General features: G+C 46.6%; 1 protein-coding gene across 1 annotated transcript in view; it reads right to left on the bottom strand.

Annotated features, from left to right (window-relative positions):
* Positions 1-16,241, bottom strand: part of LOC105550380 — a 36,860-nt gene extending 20,619 nt beyond the window's left edge. Inside the window, exon 1 of the mRNA XM_011995285.1 lies at positions 16,036-16,241. Within this exon, the coding sequence (XP_011850675.1) occupies positions 16,036-16,241 (206 nt within the window). The remainder of the gene's footprint in view (positions 1-16,035) is intronic.
* Between the last annotated feature and the right edge of the window lie 2,014 nt (positions 16,242-18,255).

Genomic DNA, 18,255 nt, shown 5'->3' with positions numbered 1-18,255 from the left:
AAAATATTTCTGTGGCTGTCTTTGCTTTCAATCAAGATTGCCAGAAATGTCACAGGTTTAAATGAGTGGGTATGTCTGGAGCCCAAACATGACCACCCTTGGGCGCCATTTTTCTTCCCTGGCCCAAGCACGCTACCCCTTGGAGAGCAACAGGGTTGTAACCCAAACACAGATCTCCACAGATCCTTGAGGAAATAAGATTAAAACACTGTTCCTGGATCCCATTGGGCATACGGGCCTGGTCATCACAGTTTACTCAGATTCCCAAGACTTAGGATTAAATAAAGACCTCTAGGAGCAGAGAGGCAAAACCATACATATTGGTTCCTGTCATATTGATGAATATTAAACTTATTTGATGAAAGACAGGATTCCTGTCTGGGACCAAAACCAGATTCATTTCTCTAGGAAGGTATCTCATATGAAATACATGATGGACTTCCTTGGCAAAGGTCAGACCCCAAATCCCATGCTGTGGTGACCTCCGCTTCAGAGAAGGCCCAGTGCATATACATGCTGATAAACACTGATGTTCGAGTAAGTGTATCCACGTTAGATTTTTATAGCACTTTCTTTTTAAGATTCCCTGTGTATGGCTTAATGTGGTAATCAGGATTATTTCATTTATCTAGCACGTCACAGTGTCTTCCTATACCCATGGTAAAAATAAGATCATTCTACTTAAAATAAATGAAAAGTATATGTCAAAGTTAGAGATGAAACAGTTGCCTGAGTCCACACTGGAGAAAATCAATTCGCAAATCTTGCAGCGAGGTTCTGTGCCTCTCCTGCCTTGCAAAGGCGCCCGGCTGTTTTCTGCTGGTTTGTTGGGTTTTGTTTTTAAGATGCCCTGCATTTATTACAGGAGCTAGAGAACCGAGAGCTGAAAGCCAATACTAATGTTTTAATTCCATCAAGTATGTTTCAATTCCTATTTTGCATTTTGCATTAGGCACCCGGACTCAGTCAATACTTCACAGCACCGTGGTTTGCAGCCGGGCACAGGGGCTTCACCTAAACTGACAAATGATTATGCTTCACAACGTGAGGATAAACGGGGCCTAGAGTCGGGAGCCTGCTCATTGCTCTTTCCTGCTACAGAGAACAAATACATTGTCTAGTCACAATATGTTTATATAAAGAGACCACCGTGTAAGTTGCTTCTTCATGTGACTTCCTTTTGAGGAAGCCACCTTTCTTCCTCAAAAATTATTAATCTCCAAAAATAACATAATCCTCCATGGGAGAGTGAGATGTTCTACCCCAGTGTGACAGCCCAGGAAATGGAGACATAGGTGGTCAGTGTCCTGCCACCTCTGTGAGTCCTCACTCCAGTCCGAGGAGTTAGTCATCTCTCTTTTTTCTCAGCTGAAGAATGACACTGTGGGCAGCTTTCTTGATTCTGAAAGATAAAGATGCTACAACTTAAAAAAAATAAAATAAAATAAGTATACGTCTGCTCCAAGCTCAAATTGCTATTTTTGGTCCCCTCCTTAAACCAGGAAATGTTCGGTATCTTAGCCTCTATTTTCTTCTGCATTTATAAATCCAAATATTTTAACTAGAAAAAAGAGGTAGGAACAAATTCTTGACACAAAGGGTCATCGTTAAAGGCCCTCTAAATTCAAAGTAATATAACTTTTAAAAAAATTACACAAGTAAACACAATAAAAACTATACACAATACACAAATAAAAAGTGTGGGGATGGGGGTGTGTGTGTGCACGGGGGCGTGCATGAAACAGATGGGCTTCTCGAATTCTCTTTATTCTAATAAGACTTATGAAATAAAATCAGAATAGACGCTTTATCTCTAAAAAGCAGTTTTTTGATAAACCTCAAAATCAGTCCTCATGTTCCTACTTGCGTCACACAGTATCAGACCAGACCTTGCTAATTTCTCTGGAGGAGTCAATGATTCAACTCCAGGGCTGACAGTTGTGTAAGTAGAATCTTTCTGAAAATCGGCCCCTCAATTGCAGTCACAGGAGTAAACTGATTTACTTGTTCTAAGAACAGTGGAGCAATATCTGTAGCTCAGAGGTGAGAAGCGATGGAAAGCAAAATACCCTAAGATGGGCTAAATGTCCCCAGACCCAAACCTTAAGGCCTTTCTCTCCCGGCAGGTACATGACCCCATTCTCGCCCCACTTAGCAAATTACGTATAAACGAATTACCTTCCTGGGCTGGTTCCCTCTGAATTACTCCTTGGCTTCTGAGTGGTTTTCCATCAGGACGAACCTTTCCTCTCCCTTATGCACCAGCAAACATACTGATACAATTTAAAGGTCATGTTCTTTTCAAACTGACAGAGCCCTCCAAAGTTTTGACGAGAGGCCTCCGAACCTCACACCCTACAGGCGGAAAGGAATTAAGTAAAGCATCACTTGCTGGAGGCTCAATCATGTGAACTGATTAGAAAACGCATCCGTGGAAAGGGGGGCTCCTAGAGGTGACGCGCAGCTCATCCCGAAAGGAGATGTCACACCACGAGGCAGAGTCCCCGCCACTGGGGGTACCCCAGGAGGGTCAGTGAAGACATAATTACTTTCCCACAAGAAGCCTCTTCTTTTCCCAGTCCCCCGTGGATGCCACTTCATTAGCCTCGCCTTTTTTATTTGAAGATAGTCCACCTTTCCCCCCACACCCCAAGACTGAATTAATACTGTCATTTCTTAGGCTTAGAAGGACTTTTACTTGGTAACTACAGAAGCACAGAGAGGATGGATTCTGCATAAATGTACATTGTGTGTGGACATTGACATGTTTATTTACAGGTGTATTACCAAGAGGATAGACAGTTCATGGTGTCTTTGTCTGTCTTTCTTTCTTTCTTTCTTTCTTTCTTTCTTTCTTTCTTTCTTTCTTTTTTCTATTTTTTTTTTCTGTCTTTGGGACAAAAAGAGAATGATTGAAATGGCACCACATTGTTGACGGCATGAGCAGATGCTGCCCTCTGGGAATCCAACCATGGCATTGGACATTCTTCTGATATCATCATCATCATTATTATTATTAGTTGACATTTTTGCTTTGATTACTTTGTTCACCTAAAAACTGCCAAGCTTCACCTGAGATGTGACTCTTGCTTGAAGGTCCAAGAAGCACCAGATGCTCTGTCTTAAATTGTGTACGTGCAATGACATTACCTGTCACAGAAGAGGGAACCTTGATGAAAACCACAGACAGAAATGCAACGGGTGGCTCACACGCGCCCTAACCCTGCTGCAGAGTTCCAGGCAAGGCCCTTTGTCTTGGGCCCTCCTTCCCACCTGGCTTCTCCTGATTGATCTGAGCATCCCTCCTCAAGAGAAGTCCCCTGTGTCTCCAGGATTTATCTTTAGGGGGGAAAAATGATGCTATCTCAAAACACTTATGCACCAAGAACTGAAATAATTTAGCCCATGGAAAAGAAAATAAAATAGAATCCTTGTTTTGTCATGATTTCACGTGCATCCTTAAAGTCAGCCCAGGGTTTTAAATTTTTACTGGAGTGACTTTGCTTTGAAACTTCCCTCCTGCTTTAATTGACGGGTGCACACAAGACCACAGCCTTGGTTGACCCTGTCATGGAAAGCAGGGGCTGTGATCCTGGAATTCAGTCATCAAGAAGGTTTTTTGGCATTGTTCTGTCGACTTCGCCTCTCCCTGAATCACACCAGTTGTCTTTCCAAAAGGAAGTGCCCCTTTCCTTCCCTCTGCAACAGACACAAGCTGCTCTCACCCACTTCCTCCAGCCATCCACACCTCTGTTTTCAGACCAGCCTTCATGACTCCGGTTAGAGGTGCGCGGCAGTTCCTGCCAGTCCTTCCTCCCAGCCTCCTTCCTACAGATGCCACCAGGAGTGTCATGTCTCTAAGGTCTGTGTGTCCTGTGCATACAGGTCCGACCTGCGGGACACAGATAGGACTTTGTAGAGCAGGTGGTCCTTAAGTTCAAAATCTGAATGAAGGCATGTACAGCAGCACGGTCATGGGAAACTCGTTCAGAAACCATAAAAAATCCACAGATGTTCTCGTGGAGACTCTACACTTCATGTTGTTAAAACTTGACCATCAGAACATTTCCTACCACACCTTTGCATGGTCTTATTGTGTGAGTGGACGAGTGGGGGCGAGGCAGTCAATTAAATGTGGATCGAATAATCAATCACCATTGACTGGGCACCTTTTGTTGCCCAGCACTCTAGCCATTGGCTGGAAATGCTAAAATAAGATGCTGTCCCGCTCTCAAGGAGTTCTCTGTGTGACCAATAGAGAGCCACCTACACAAACCATGAATTGAGTGCTCCTCCTGGAGCTGCCATGGGTTAATAGAAATTGACAAGGACCCCGTGAGACTCTCGAGCAAAAGCAGCAAAGATCTGGGCCCCTCTATTTGAGCTGGGTCTCTTTTTTTTTTTTTTTTTTTTTTTTGAGACGGAGTCTCGCTCTGTCGCCCAGGCTGGAGTGCAGTGGCCAGATCTCAGCTCACTGCAAGCTCCGCCTCCCGGGTTCCCGCCATTCTCCTGCCTCCGCCTCCCGAGTAGCTGGGACCACAGGCGCCCGCCACCTCGCCCGGCTAATTTTTTGTGTTTTTAGTAGAGACGGGGTTTCGCCGTGTTAGCCAGGATGGTCTCGATCTCCTGACCTTGTGCTCCACCTGTCTCAGCCTCCCAAAGTGCTGGGATTACAGGCTTGAGCCACCGCGCCCGGTCAGGGTCTCTTTTTTAAGTGACTGCTGCACTGAGTCACTAATTCAGTAGAACACTGTGACAAATGCTAGGACCAATGCAATCCAGACCTAGACCTCTATCTGCTTTCCTCCTAGAAAGAGGAGTTTCACCTTAAAGCAGGAGGGAAGGTGTTTCACACAAGTGGGTTCTTTGCAAACTTGCTAAATCAGTCTTCCTCCATTTCTGGAGGAAGAAATCTGCACGGCTGCTCACAAATGCCAGAAAGGGAAAGAATCCAAGACCTTGAAATAGCTGAGGCTCTTTCCTTCATTTAAAACTTTTGTTCCTGGAAGAAGTTGAAGGATGTTTTATAAATGCTTTAAATGCATCGTTCAAAGGCAAAGCTCCTTCCTTCTCCGGGGAGGTGACCCTTCTGTTCTCTCTGCTGATGTCAGGCCTGAGCTGTGACCTACAGGGACAGCAGGGCTGGTGACGTCTTTTTACCCCCACACCCAGGAAAGGGCGCTCTGTCAACTGGGGGAAGAAGAAGAGGGCTCTGTTTGCTCGAGGGGCCTTAGGAAGACAAACCCAGACCACAGAGTTTCTATGTTTTAAACCTTTCACTGCACTTTTCCTTATTGTCCACACCTGTCTTTTAAAATACTTGTCATGCAACTTTTATCTAGCTGCTTTCACGACAGGCAAACCCACTGTGCAACAGCCGAATCTGAACTAAGCATTTGAGGAAAAACGTTCTCAGTTGTGTCAACGGAGAAATGATGAAATGAACACCAGATCATTTGAGTACAGCCCATCTGTCTGACCGACACTGACAGCCCCATCTCTTGAACGCTTAAGGTGTACAAGACCTGTTTAAGCCAAGAGGAAAGAACCCACAGGGGTAGACCTGGCCTTGAAAGGGGTTTCGTTGAGTGGGGCTACGCTGGGGATGTGTCTGTACCTTGGACAACGCTTGGCTGTGGCTCCGACACCCAGCATGTTTCCTGTGACCAAGCAAAGTGCTGGGGGCTGTTTATTTCACCTGCATGCAGACAGCCTGCCCGGGCACCACCCCAGAAGGATGAGCACACCCTGAGACCATCCATGTCTAGAGGCCAATGGGAGAGGGTCATCAGAAACCCACTGTTCTGGTGCTTCAGGATAAATCTTGCCTATTTCTTCAAAGATAGAGCATCATTGAACTGGATGATATTTTCTTCTCCTTTGCAAAAGCAATAAAAGCTGCCGGTCTGGGCTGTGTATCCTGCCTGTGCTGCTAACAAGACACATTCCTTTTTGTTCATGGCGAGTCATGTAAGTTTCTGTCTTATGTCACAATTTCTGACAAGTGCTTGAGCACAAAAACAGTATCTTGGCACCAAGAAAATGACCATCACTGAAAAAGATGAAACTCCCAAGGACACCAAAAGGGTAAGATTTCATGAGAGATATGCAATGGGAAAGCCAGCCCCTCCCATGTCCAGAAGACCATCCCTACCAATCATGTCAGGATCATTCTGCTCCTATCAAACTTCAAGGCAGCCACTGCTGCAAAACTTCCCCGATTCAAACCAACCACTTGGCCCAGAGTTGATGTTTAACACTTCCACACATCTCGTGGTTAGCTTATTGGGAAAGCTTGACTTGGTACAACCCTGTTCTTTTTTCCACTTTTTATAATTATTCTAATTCCTTGTTTTCTTCTAGGTTCCTTAAAAGACTGATTTCTCGGCCTTACAGGCATGGTGGCTCATGCCTGTAATCCCAGCACTTTGGGAGGCTGAGGTGGGTCGATCTTCTGAGGTCAGGAGTTCGAGACCCACCTGGCCAACATGGTGAAATCCTGTCTCTACTACAAATACAAAAAATTAGCCAGGTGCACTGGCATGCTCCCGTCATCCCAGCTACTCAGGAGGCTGAGGCAGGAGAATCACTTGAGCCCGAGAGGTGGAGGTTGCACTGAGCCAAGATCGCACCATTGCACCCCAGCCTGGCCAACAAGAGCAAAACTCCATCTCAAAAAAAAAGAAAAGAAAACTGATTTCTCAGTTGAGGGTATCTCTTCTCTCTGTTTGTAGCACAAAAGAATTAGGCCTCTGAAGGACATTGCAGAGAGAATATTGCGATGGGAAAGATACAACTTTGAATTTCATTACATCACAAAATTCCTTCTCAAAAATATAACACCAGTTAGTTTAATAAAACATGGCATCTATGGACACACATATCACGCAGAGGTGCAATAAGAAACAATCATATTAACTGAACACCATGGCTTATTTATGTATTAAAGTATATTATGTACACCTGCACCCAAGGCCCCTCCAACTCATCACCAGATGGAAATGGGGAACATGGGGCCAGCCTTCGTCCTACGCTGGGAAGTTCTTTTCCCTGAGGGAATGCGTCCCTCCTGCCTACCTGCTCACATTCCAGGACTCCTGCCAGCTTACGCACACCCATCTGGATGCAGTGACATCATGAAATGCAGGCTGGGGTATAGCAGAGCCCTCCCTGCTCTGTTCCTGGTCTTTGAATTTTAGAGGGTGCTGGGAACTTACTAGTCTAAAATCTATGATGATTTTATCATAGTCACTAGAAGGATCCAAGAGGAAGTGAAAGCTGAACGTATAAGGAGAGCACAAGCAAAATTCTCATTCCAACACCTGACCTGGAAAGCCTTTGGGTTTTGAGGGGTGAGCATGAGGAGGCTGCTGGGTTCACCTAAGACCCTCTCCATTCACCATCACATCCCTCAGTCTCCCCTGACGGAGCTGTTTCTGAGTCTTACAAGGCGAATATTAATTTGGAAGTCAAGGTCCTATTTGCAAAAGAACAGACAGACGTTCTGAGACAAAGTTCAGACTTAATATACTGAGTCTTGGTGGTGTTATCTGTTGACAGGATACGCTGTCTTTAATATCTCTGCTTAAAATATTACCAACAGGCCGGGTGTGGAGGCGTGGAGTTTGAGACCAGCCTGAGCAACATGGAGAAACCCTACCTTTACCATAAATACAAAAAAAAAAAAAAAAATGGATGGGCACAGTGGCATGCACCTGTAGTCCCAGCTAGTTGGGAGGCTGAGATGGGAGGATCGCTTAAGCCTGAGAGGTTGAGATTACAGTGAGCCGAGATTGTGCCAAAGCAGTCCAGCCTGAGTGACAGAGTGAGACCCTATCTCAAATACATATATATGTGTGTATGTGTGTATATATATACATAGTCCAACAACTTAAACAAATAAGACCTAGTATTTAGCACAACAGGGTGACAATAGTAAAAATAATTTAATTATTTGTTTAAAAATAACTAAGAGTATAATCTAATTGTCTGAAACACAAAGGATAAATACTTGAGGGGATAGATACCATATTTACCTGAATGTATTACATATGGTATGCCTGTATCAAAATATTTCATGTACCCCATAAATATATACACCTACCATGCATCCACAAAAATTAAAAATTGAAAAAATTTAAAAAAATTACCAACAACTGCTAAAGTTCACATCAGGTCATATTCTGCTCTGGCTGAGCTACACCCAAGATAGATAAAACCTCAAGTCTTCAGAGATTCAGGAAGTGCAGGCAGCTTTGTGAAGAGGCAGGGCCGTGTCACCCAACCATGCCTACTAATCAAGAGCCCTGGCTCCCACCAGCCCATCCTCCCTGTTCCACTGCAACACCTAACTCAGGACATATGGCCCACTAAACCAGGAGAACCTAAGTGCGCATCTGCACCCAGGCCTCTCCCACCAGATGAACACAGGGCACACGGAGCTGGTCTTCACCCTACACTGGGAAGTTCTTTCCCTTGGGGGATGTGTGCCTCCTGCCTTCCTGCTCACATCCCAGGACCCCTGCCAGTTTACACACACCCAGCTGGATGCAGTGACGACGGAAAATTCAGGCTGGGCTGCAGCAGATCCCTCCCTACTCTGTTCCTGCAGGGGAGCATGGCATAGACCCCCACAATGAGCAGAGCCAGCTTCTAACCCTGCCACAGACTCCAAGCCTTTTATAAAATCGAAATGAGGCTCTGTTAAATAAGGGAAGCAAGGAAGGGGATTCCAGCTCTTCCTTTCCCAGAGGGCTGGAGCCGATGGCCTCGATGACAGCCTAGACAGTCAGTTGGCTTCCCCCGGAGGGAGAGGGAAGCAAACCTGCCTGAATGATTCTTCCCAGGAAAGGGAGAGAGTAGGACACACTTGGGGAAAGAACATTCCTGCAGTGCTGCAAACATCAGGGAGAGGCAAGGAGACAGGCGTATGTATGTCTGTGTCTTTCAGCTAGGCAGCTCAATCTCAGGTTATTTTATTTGACAAATAAAACTAAACTGCATATTTATGGACTAATGATGTGAGATATTGCTCTTTTATTCATATCTACTGCTGTTTAAAGATCAACTGTAAATAATCCCGGGACTTTTTGCAAGTTGGTGTGATTTAGGTAGGCAGCCCAGAGCACAGACTTGCAGCCCCATTGACAACAGTGGCACTGCCTCAAGGTCAAGGTCAAGGTCAAGGTCAGGACGTCACCTCCTTTAGCAAAGTCAGCTACTCATTGGGAGCATTTCCTCTCAAAAGTCACAGATTCACGCGTCCTTTCAGCAATACTCATGCTGGGCTCTGTGCTGGGCTGGGGGTTTCAGAGCCAGCTGGAGGGGGATGCTGGACGCTGGTCCTGATGGTTAAACACCATGAGGCATCAGTGTTGGGGGCAGAGACGACGGGGTGTGATGACCCTACCCCCAGAACGGGGATAACTCCCCACTCCCCTGCCCCTCGCCATGGGCCAGTGAGAAGCCATCACGCTGAAGGGCAGTTTGTTGGTTGAAGGCATACAGTGGCAACCATAACGTGTTCTCTGTCATTTGATTTAACCACTCCTGTCATCAAAAATAGGACAAGGAGAAGGAAGCCAGGTCACCTTGTCTTTGGAGGAAAGAAAGAGCTCTGGGAAATAGTAAGACAGGTTACAGGGAGGGTCCCCATGGGCCCATGCACCTTGCACAGAGGACAGTGGGCTGGTGGGTGGGAGTGGACGGAGGAGAAGGCTGACCCTTGAGAGGCAAGGCAGGTACTAGGAGGGCACAGTGTTCTCAGACTTCAAGGGTTGCTAAAGGTGCTGCCTCCCAGCTCTCTGCAGGCCTGGGTGATCAGAGCAGGCTGTGTGCTCAGAGCAGGCTGTGTGCTCAGAACAGGTAGGGCCAGCAAAATAAATGCTGCATGGTAGACCCCAGTGCCGCCTCTCTAGGGGCTGGAGCTGACACTGGGGGGTCCTTGCTGAGGACAAGCTCAGTCTGGGGGAAATCCCAGCCAGGCAACCACCTGGTAAATAGGAATAGCCCTTATATCGGCTTAAGGAAGACACAGATTCGCATCATTCAGATGGACTCTCTACGCTGCTGAAATCCCACCAAGGCTAAGGGTCTGCTCAGGGAGTCAGGCATGTGTCAGTGCGGACAGAGGGCTTCATACAGCATTAATCTGTAAGAAGCTGCCCTCACGGCAGCTCCTGCTCAAGCATTAATTCATTTTTACTTCCCGTGGTGATAAAGACACCCCTCACCATTGGCTCTTCTAATGACAGATGTGGTCCCACAGCCCTGTTGTGGTCCTCAAAGATGTGGTACCCACAGCCAGGGATATTGTTCCTGCCTCTAGCCTTGTCCCTTTGCTTACCAGTCTGAGTCATCTCTTACCCGGCTGCTCACCCAAAACTAAAAATAACTGGGCAAATGCCTAACTGCTCCCACCCTAACCCAGGGCTCCTCCAAAGATCTAGAAGAAAGGTAGGAAGCCCAGCGTTGGCCTCCGTCTCCCAAGAGCACTCCACCAGCCTCATTCCTACACAAGGCACCTGCTGCTGGCTTAGAGGAAGACGCCTGAGTACATTCCATGCACCAAGTACTGTGGGGCTGCAGAGATGGATACAGCAAGGCCTCAGGACTCAGAAACACCCTGAAAGCCAGAGAAGTGCTACGAAGAGGATGTTTTGTCCAACAGAGTCACATGGGAGAGAAATGGATCCTGCCAGGGAAACTGAGAAGGCTTCATGGAAGAGGAGGTATTTCGGATGAGTGAAATGTCAGTAGACAAATAACAAGGAGGGTTTCTCAGGGAGGGGAGTGGTGCAAGCCAAGCTTCAGGCACAGAAGGAAGCCACAGTCTGTGAACTCTCCATGAGAGACTAGGTGAGAATAAAATCCAATGCAGTTCCAGGTGGAAGACCGTGCCCGGCCCGACGCTGCTGGTCTCCCAGACTCATTTTCAACCATGGGCCTCTGTGTCCTCTAAGCTTCTCTCCAGCTTCCTCTTCTCACCTCAGGGCCTTTGCAGATGCTTCCGCTCTCAGCAGTCCTCCTGCTCTGGACCTTCCCTTGGTTGGCTCCCCTGGACTTTCAAGATTCAACTCAAAGACCTCGGTAGAGCTGACCATCATATCCATCTGAGGGATTTTCTTCATAGCACTTCCTGCTCTCTGAAATCATCTTACGTGTTTGTTTGCATGGTCAACATCTTCTCTGAAGTGTATAACCTCGGTGAAAGATACCTTGCCTGTTTTGTTCAGAATCATCAGAGGCTGGGACAATGTCCATTCACAGGAAACCCTCAGTGGCCATCTAAATACCTGGTGAGTGCACGAGGGCAGGAGGGAGTGAAGGAGGGAAGGAACGAATGGCTAACATAGGTCCGTCAAGGGGCCGGGAGGGAAAACAGAAGGAAAGGCACAATGAGCCTCTTTGTGGACTTGGTGCTGGGCACCGGAATTTGTATCTGCACAGCCTCGCTGGGAGTTTGTAAAAGCAGCCTGAGAAACTCAGGTAGGTGGAAACTGGCCAGGATGGGCTCTGTGCAGAAATCACTGATCAGCCAGGTATGGTGGCCCATGGCTGTAATCCCAGCACTTTGAGAGGCCAAGGTGGGTGGGTCACTTAAGATCAGGAGTTCAAGACCAGCCTGGCCAACATGGCAAAACCCCATGTCTACTAAAAAATACAAAAATTAGCCAAGCGTGGTGGCACATGCCTGTAATCCTAGCTACTCAGGAGGCTGAGGCATGAGAATCACTTGAACCCGGGAGGCAGAGGTTGCAGTGAGTCAAGATCACGCCACTGCACTCCAGCCTGGGTGACAGAGCAAGACTCTGTCTCAAAACAAAAAAAAGAAAAAGAAAAAAAAAAAGAAGAAAGAAAAGAAACCACTAATAATTTTCCACTTTGGGATGGGATAAGCCACAGTAGTTGAGGGTTCCTGACCTACACAGAGAGGCCACTGAGATTCTGGAGCCGGGCAGCTGATGGAGTTGAAAAGAAATTTGCTCTCTGTGTCAGTCCATTTTGCATTGTTATAAAGGAATACTTGAGGCTGGGTAATTTATTTTAAAAAGAGGTTTATTTGGCGTATGGTTCTGCAGGCTGCTCAAGCAAGGCACCAGCATCTGCTCAGCTTCTTCTGGGGAGGCCTCAGGAAGCTTTTCCTCATGGCAGAAGGCAAAAGGGGAGCTGGTGTGTCACATGGGGAAAGAGGGAGCAAGACAGCGAGGAGGAGGTGCCAGTTTCTTTAACAACCAGATCTCCCATGAACTCATTACTTCGGGGTGGGCACCAAGCCATTCACGAGGAATCCACCCCTCATGACCCAAACACCCCCCACCAGGCCCCACCTCCAACATTGGAGATTGCATTCCAACATGAGATTTGGAGGGAACAAATATCCAAACCACGTCGACCTCATTCCATCACAAGTGCTACAGGATGCTCTGCCTAGCATTCCTATGGGCATCTCCTCCAGGCCTCCAGGTGCCAGATCCTTCTGGAAAACAGGCTCTGGAAAGAGACTGTGTTGGCGTCCCAGAGCAGGCTGCAGCACAACCCAGCCACAGCACCAACCCCACTGCATGTGGGAAGTGCTAGTTCCCAATGTGGCCCAGCTCAGACTCACAGCCCCATCAGAACTGGCACACACCCTAAATCCATGTGAGAACCCAGTGATAGATTTCCCAGTTCATATGAGAGCTTCCAGTAGACTCTGGGAAGTCCAGGCCCTCCAGAGAAGGGCAATGTCAAGGATGCAGAGGAGGACAGAGGGAGAGAAGTCACAGGTCTGTGTTCAAGCCACTGAGGACCCAGGGGGCAAGAGAGAGGTTCCATTGTGCCTTAGCAGTGAGAATCTCCAGGCCACCTGTGGATGAGTTCACAGCTTACAGGAATACCTGTTGGGTAAAGAGTCTGCAATTACTCACACTTCTCAGCCACTCTGAGAAACTTTTAAACACAAGATCTTTGAATTTGAGTTTAAACAGTCTCAAGCTTTTTTGCAATGTTGGGCAAGACAGAACCTTCCAGTGACCTACTGTCTTAATCTGAAAATACTGAGGCTGTCACCCTTTTATGTCTTTGGACTATTGAGAGAATGAATGAGGTCAGTGTGCAGCTATACCAGGGGCTCAGAAATTCTTGACTCCCGGTTTGTGCTCATTGACTACTCATGTTCCTTCTCCCGAATAGCTTTTGTGCCTCTCTTGCAATGCCCTGTCCAATAAAAACCCAGCGAGCCCTTGTGTCCAGTGACTGAGCCCAGTTGAACATCCTCAGGCACCCTCATGACCCACACTAGCTGAACGTCGAAGCCACTCCCTGTGACCACCATTCACCCTCTGCCCTCTGGCCCTGGTGCCCTCTGATCACCACTGCCTCATGACTTTTCTTCTTCTCTCTCTGCATTTTTACCCCGATGAAATTATTTGCCTATTTCTTCTTCATCCCAGAAGAATGGGTGTTGGAGCTTTGCAAAGTTCACATTATAAGAAACCAATATTTGGGGCCACAGAACATCAGAGGTTTGGCCCACATGGCAACACAGAGAATTCCCACCCACCAGGTTTCCTGCAGCTGCTCCCCTCCTGAAAGAAATTTGCCAAGGGAAGTCAGCTATAGAAAGAGCATTCCAGAATCACACTGATCAAAGTCTCATTGGACCGAAGGGCACAACATGCAGTGGGAAGGGAAGGTCTTCCACAGAACTCTTTGTATTTGCAAAGAAGAAACCACCAGGCAAGCCTCCCAGCATCCTCCCAGCCAAGGAGAGGCTGAGGCTTGGGGAAGTTGGGTGTTTCCCTGAGGAAGCAAAAGATGAAGCATTTGTGTTTTGTTTGAATTGATAATGATGTCAGTTTCAGTTATGGGCTCATTACAACAAACCTGGGACGTATTAACAGCTCTTTAATTGAATTTGGAAATAAGAAGGAGGGTTTTGAATGGTCTTATAAATAGTGGATGTGCCGGCCTCTGCAGCAACTGTCTTCAACATTAAACAGGGAGAGATGAGACAGGGGATCCCCCAAGGCCGGCCGTTTCTTACCTTCCACGGGGTCCCCACATGCCCACTGTGAGACAATCGTTATCATTCCTGAGCTGAGCTTGTGAGTGCTAAGGACGGCATTTGGACCAGGAAGCCCAAATTTGGACCCAGAGAGTAAAAACAGGGCTGGTGAGATGCTGAGATGCAACCTTTTATCATCTCTTTTTTAATTTATTTTTATTTTATTTATTTACTTATTTTATTTTATTTTATTTTATTGAGATAGAGTTTTGCTCTCGCTGCCCGGGCTGGAGTGCAATGGCACGATCTCAGCTCACCGCAAACTCCGCCTCCCAGGCTCAAGCGATTCTCCTGCCTCAGCCTCCCAAGTAGCTGGGATTACAGGCATGCACCACCACGTCCAGCTAATTTTGTATTTTTAGTAGAGATGGGGTTTCTCCATGTTGCTCAGGCTGGTCTCTAACTCTTGACCTCAGGTGATCCACCTGCCTTGGCCTCCCAAAGTGCTGGGATTACAGGCGTGATCCCAGCACTTCTCTTCTAAATCAGCAATGCATGATAAACTGCTGACTCTCCAGCCTCCTCCTATAAGCTCCACAGAATCCAAGCACATGGTGATGGGATGGCCTGCTTTCCTATCAGCTGAACTCCCAAGGGCCAGGAGCCCTGGCTACCTCCTCGGAATCCTAGGTGCCTGCCCCAGGCCCTGAGAAAGGAAATCTAGACAATCCTTTGTAGAGTGAACAAGAGGATGAATGACATACCACCTATGGGCTTTCCGTTTTGCCTTTTCTGTTTCCCTCACCCTTTCCTCCCTTCCACCTGCTTCCTCCACCACACGCTCTCATATCAACCCCTATGCAATCTCTTCCAGAAAATCCATGTTACTTATCCAGGATTCATCCTTCTTTATTTACTCCATGACTGTATAACCACATACAAATACACATATTTACTCATACCTGCATGCATACATATAGACACACATATACATCATGTTCATACACATTACCTGTCTGAAGGGAGGGGAGAGAGTTGACAGATTTTGCAAATAAAAACACAGGACATCCAGTTACGTTTGAATTTCAGGTAAACGACACATAGCTTTTAAGTCATTTCTAGATTATTTCTTGATTATCTGAAATTCAAATGTATTGAGTGTCTTATCTGGAAACCTCGGGAAGAAGGTGGCTTTATTTTATTTTTATTTTTTTTTGTAAAATCTGATCACAGTATTCACACATTCTCTCTTGGAATCCTGTAGCTATCTTTCCAGGTCAACAGGTAGAGCCCTAGTGCATTCTTTTTAATGGATGCATAATATTCCACATCATGGTTATTCCTCAATTTCTGGATAATGCCCTCTACATTTGGTTAACTGTACTGCAGTGTTGCTCGCCATCAACAAAAGGAACAGAAGACAATATGGCTGGCTCTGTCATGCCTCCTTAAATCAGCTGTCATGGCAAAGTCAGACGAGAAGTCACAGCAAGAGAACACATCACTCAGAACAGCCAGCCCCAGGAGAGACTGTGGCTGCATCAGGCACCCTGAGTAGGGAGGAGGGATGACAAAAAGAACTATGAAATGCCCCTTTCCGACAAGGAGCATAACAATGGAGACACAGAGATGCCTCCGACTCCAGGCTGGAAATACGCTCAAATGTAGAAATTCAGACCAACTCGTTTGCCAAAACCCACACCAGCATAATTATTTTGCTCAGCTCCCCCTACCCCACTCCAAACTCCTTCTTTCATCAGTCATCTCTTTAACTTCATCCTTGTTGCTGAAAACACAAAAATAAAAAATACATAGCAGCTCCGTTGACATTACAGCAACGGCATGAGCCTCATTTTACCAACCATTTAACTCTCTCTAAGGACCCCGTTCAGAGACACAGGCACGTTGATGGGAGCTGTACAAAGGTCAGTGATTTGGAGGCTCTTTTCGACAATTTGCCAGGATTTTGGCATTTGTAAGCATCCATAGGACAGCTCTCTAGCAAGCTGACCTTGACAGCGAATGGGATAAATAAACCTTCAATTTACCCCCTCCAGCTCTCCGCGAGCTGGGCCAGTCCCCACGGAGCCTTCACCTGTCCATATCGTTCAACTGCCTGCAACTTCCAACTGACGAACATCCACAGCTCCGCGGCCCAGTGACAAACACCATCTAACAGATAAGGCTTCTGAAAAGTCAAAGCCAATACTGCTTCCATTGAAAATTTAATGCCGGCTCCATCTTTGCCCATCATTCTTCCGACTGTTCCATGTTTCCCAAGAGGCCCTTGAAGCTAAAGCACTGCTCTATAACAGGTAATGACGTAGCATTTAATGATACTGTCCAAAGTGATCCCGGTCTTTGGGAAGTAATGTGCACTCATGTACCAGATAAGCACCACCAAACGTACTGAGCCGCCGTATCTTTCACGGCCCTGTCACCAGATACAATGTGACACATCCCCGGCCATCCTACCTGCTACTCCTCTGACCCCGCCATCAGACAAATCGCGCGTTTTCAGAGCAGAGCTCCAAAGCGTTAAGTGAATTCAGGCAAAGGTAGGACGGTAACATAGCCTTAATTAAGTATTCACAGCCTCTTTAATACTTCAGTGCTCTTAGATTCGCTACTAAAATCTGTGAATTATACCTCATTGAAAAATGTCCTTAATCGACTCTGACATGTTTTATTGGAGGCAGAAAAAATGTTTCAGTATGATAGATAAGGTTAAAAATGTTACTACTCTGATCATTTACTCTAGTGCCTTGCAAAAAAACTCCAAAGCCAAAAACCATTTACATCATTCATCGGATGCAATGGAGAAAAAAAAGCCTTATCTGACAGCCCGTTTTAGCTGATGGGACAAAGTGCACATTTTCAATTTTCTGACAAAGTTATGTTGTTTATGTAGATAAGGGGAAAAACAACTGTAACATTTCTACAGCATGCCATGAGGGCTGGAAATGTGGCTTCAAATGTGAAGTATCTCCAAGCCACACGGAGCGCCATGCAACAAACAAAAAGCCACTCTTTGGGCATCAGACAAAACAGTGCATGGAGCACCTTCCGTCTCAGGAGCAGCTGAGAGGAGCAGTGGAAGGCTTTCAAATGGCCCCAGAGCTCTGCTGAGATGTGTCACCTGACAACTCTGCAAGTAGCAAAGTCTCATCTCAGCTTTAGCCCCACGAATTTGCTGTGGGAAACGCAGAAACCATCAATCAAGAGACCCTCTACAAGGGTGCCCAAACTTTTGGCTTCATGGGCCACATTGGAAGAAGAAAAATTGTCTTGAGCCATACATAAAATACACTAGCACTAACGATAGCTGATGAGCTTAAAAAAAAAAAAATCACAAAACAATCTCGTAAGGTTTTAAGAAACTTTACGGATTTATGTTAGGCTGCATGTGGCCATGTGGCCTGCAGGCCTCGGGCTGGACAAGCTTGCTCTAGAAGTTGGTTGTTCATGGAAACACTAAGTGTTGCTGTTTTCTCTGTACTCTGAATAATATGGCTAACGCTGGAGGTAGAGATTCACACTCCAAGGCCTGCACCTGCCCTTCTGTGGAAGGGGCTCAGGCAGTTAAACCTGGGTATACCCTGGCCAGTGACCCACACATCTTGTTACATCTTCCCCAAGAGCCCATTCACATGCCACCTCCTTGCAGACCACACATGTTCCCCTATGCCGACCCATCATTGTCTCATTAGGGTGGCAGAGGCCCTCAGCATAGCATGGAGGCTATCAGGCTAGGTCCCAACCCAGACAGCCAAGAACAAATCTTTGGTCCAATGCTAGATGGCTACATGATCTTGGGCAGGTGACTTAATCTCCCTGTGCCACTGAGTCCTGATCCGTAAGAGGGAGAGGACGGCAATGGCTGAAGTGCAGATCTGCCAAGGCAGCACCCATGATGCCCTCCTCCCAGGGGTTGGCATGTGGGTGGTGTTCAAGGAATGTCAATTTCAACTCTTGCTGCTGAGGGCAGATTCGACCTCGCACACCAGCTGCTCTTAAACATGTCACTAACGCTCCACTGGTATTTTCTAAAAGTCAGTCCTTCTTAGGCCAGTTATAGACAGGATTGTTTTCCAAGTAGCCTCCTGCCCTTTGGGATTGAAATTCATTATAAACCTGGCAGACGCTCACCTGCTCAGTCCATACTGGGGAAAAGAATCTTAGCAGAAGATTCCTGATTAAAGCTACCAGGGTCAGATAAAGCCAGGAAAATGGTTACTGATTAAACGATGGGATTAAACAGTGAAGAG

This window comes from Mandrillus leucophaeus, unplaced genomic scaffold (genome assembly GCF_000951045.1).
Source record: "Mandrillus leucophaeus isolate KB7577 unplaced genomic scaffold, Mleu.le_1.0 Scaffold48, whole genome shotgun sequence".
NCBI classification, from domain to species: domain Eukaryota; kingdom Metazoa; phylum Chordata; class Mammalia; order Primates; family Cercopithecidae; genus Mandrillus; species Mandrillus leucophaeus.
This window is presented reverse-complemented; position numbering and strand designations above follow the sequence as displayed.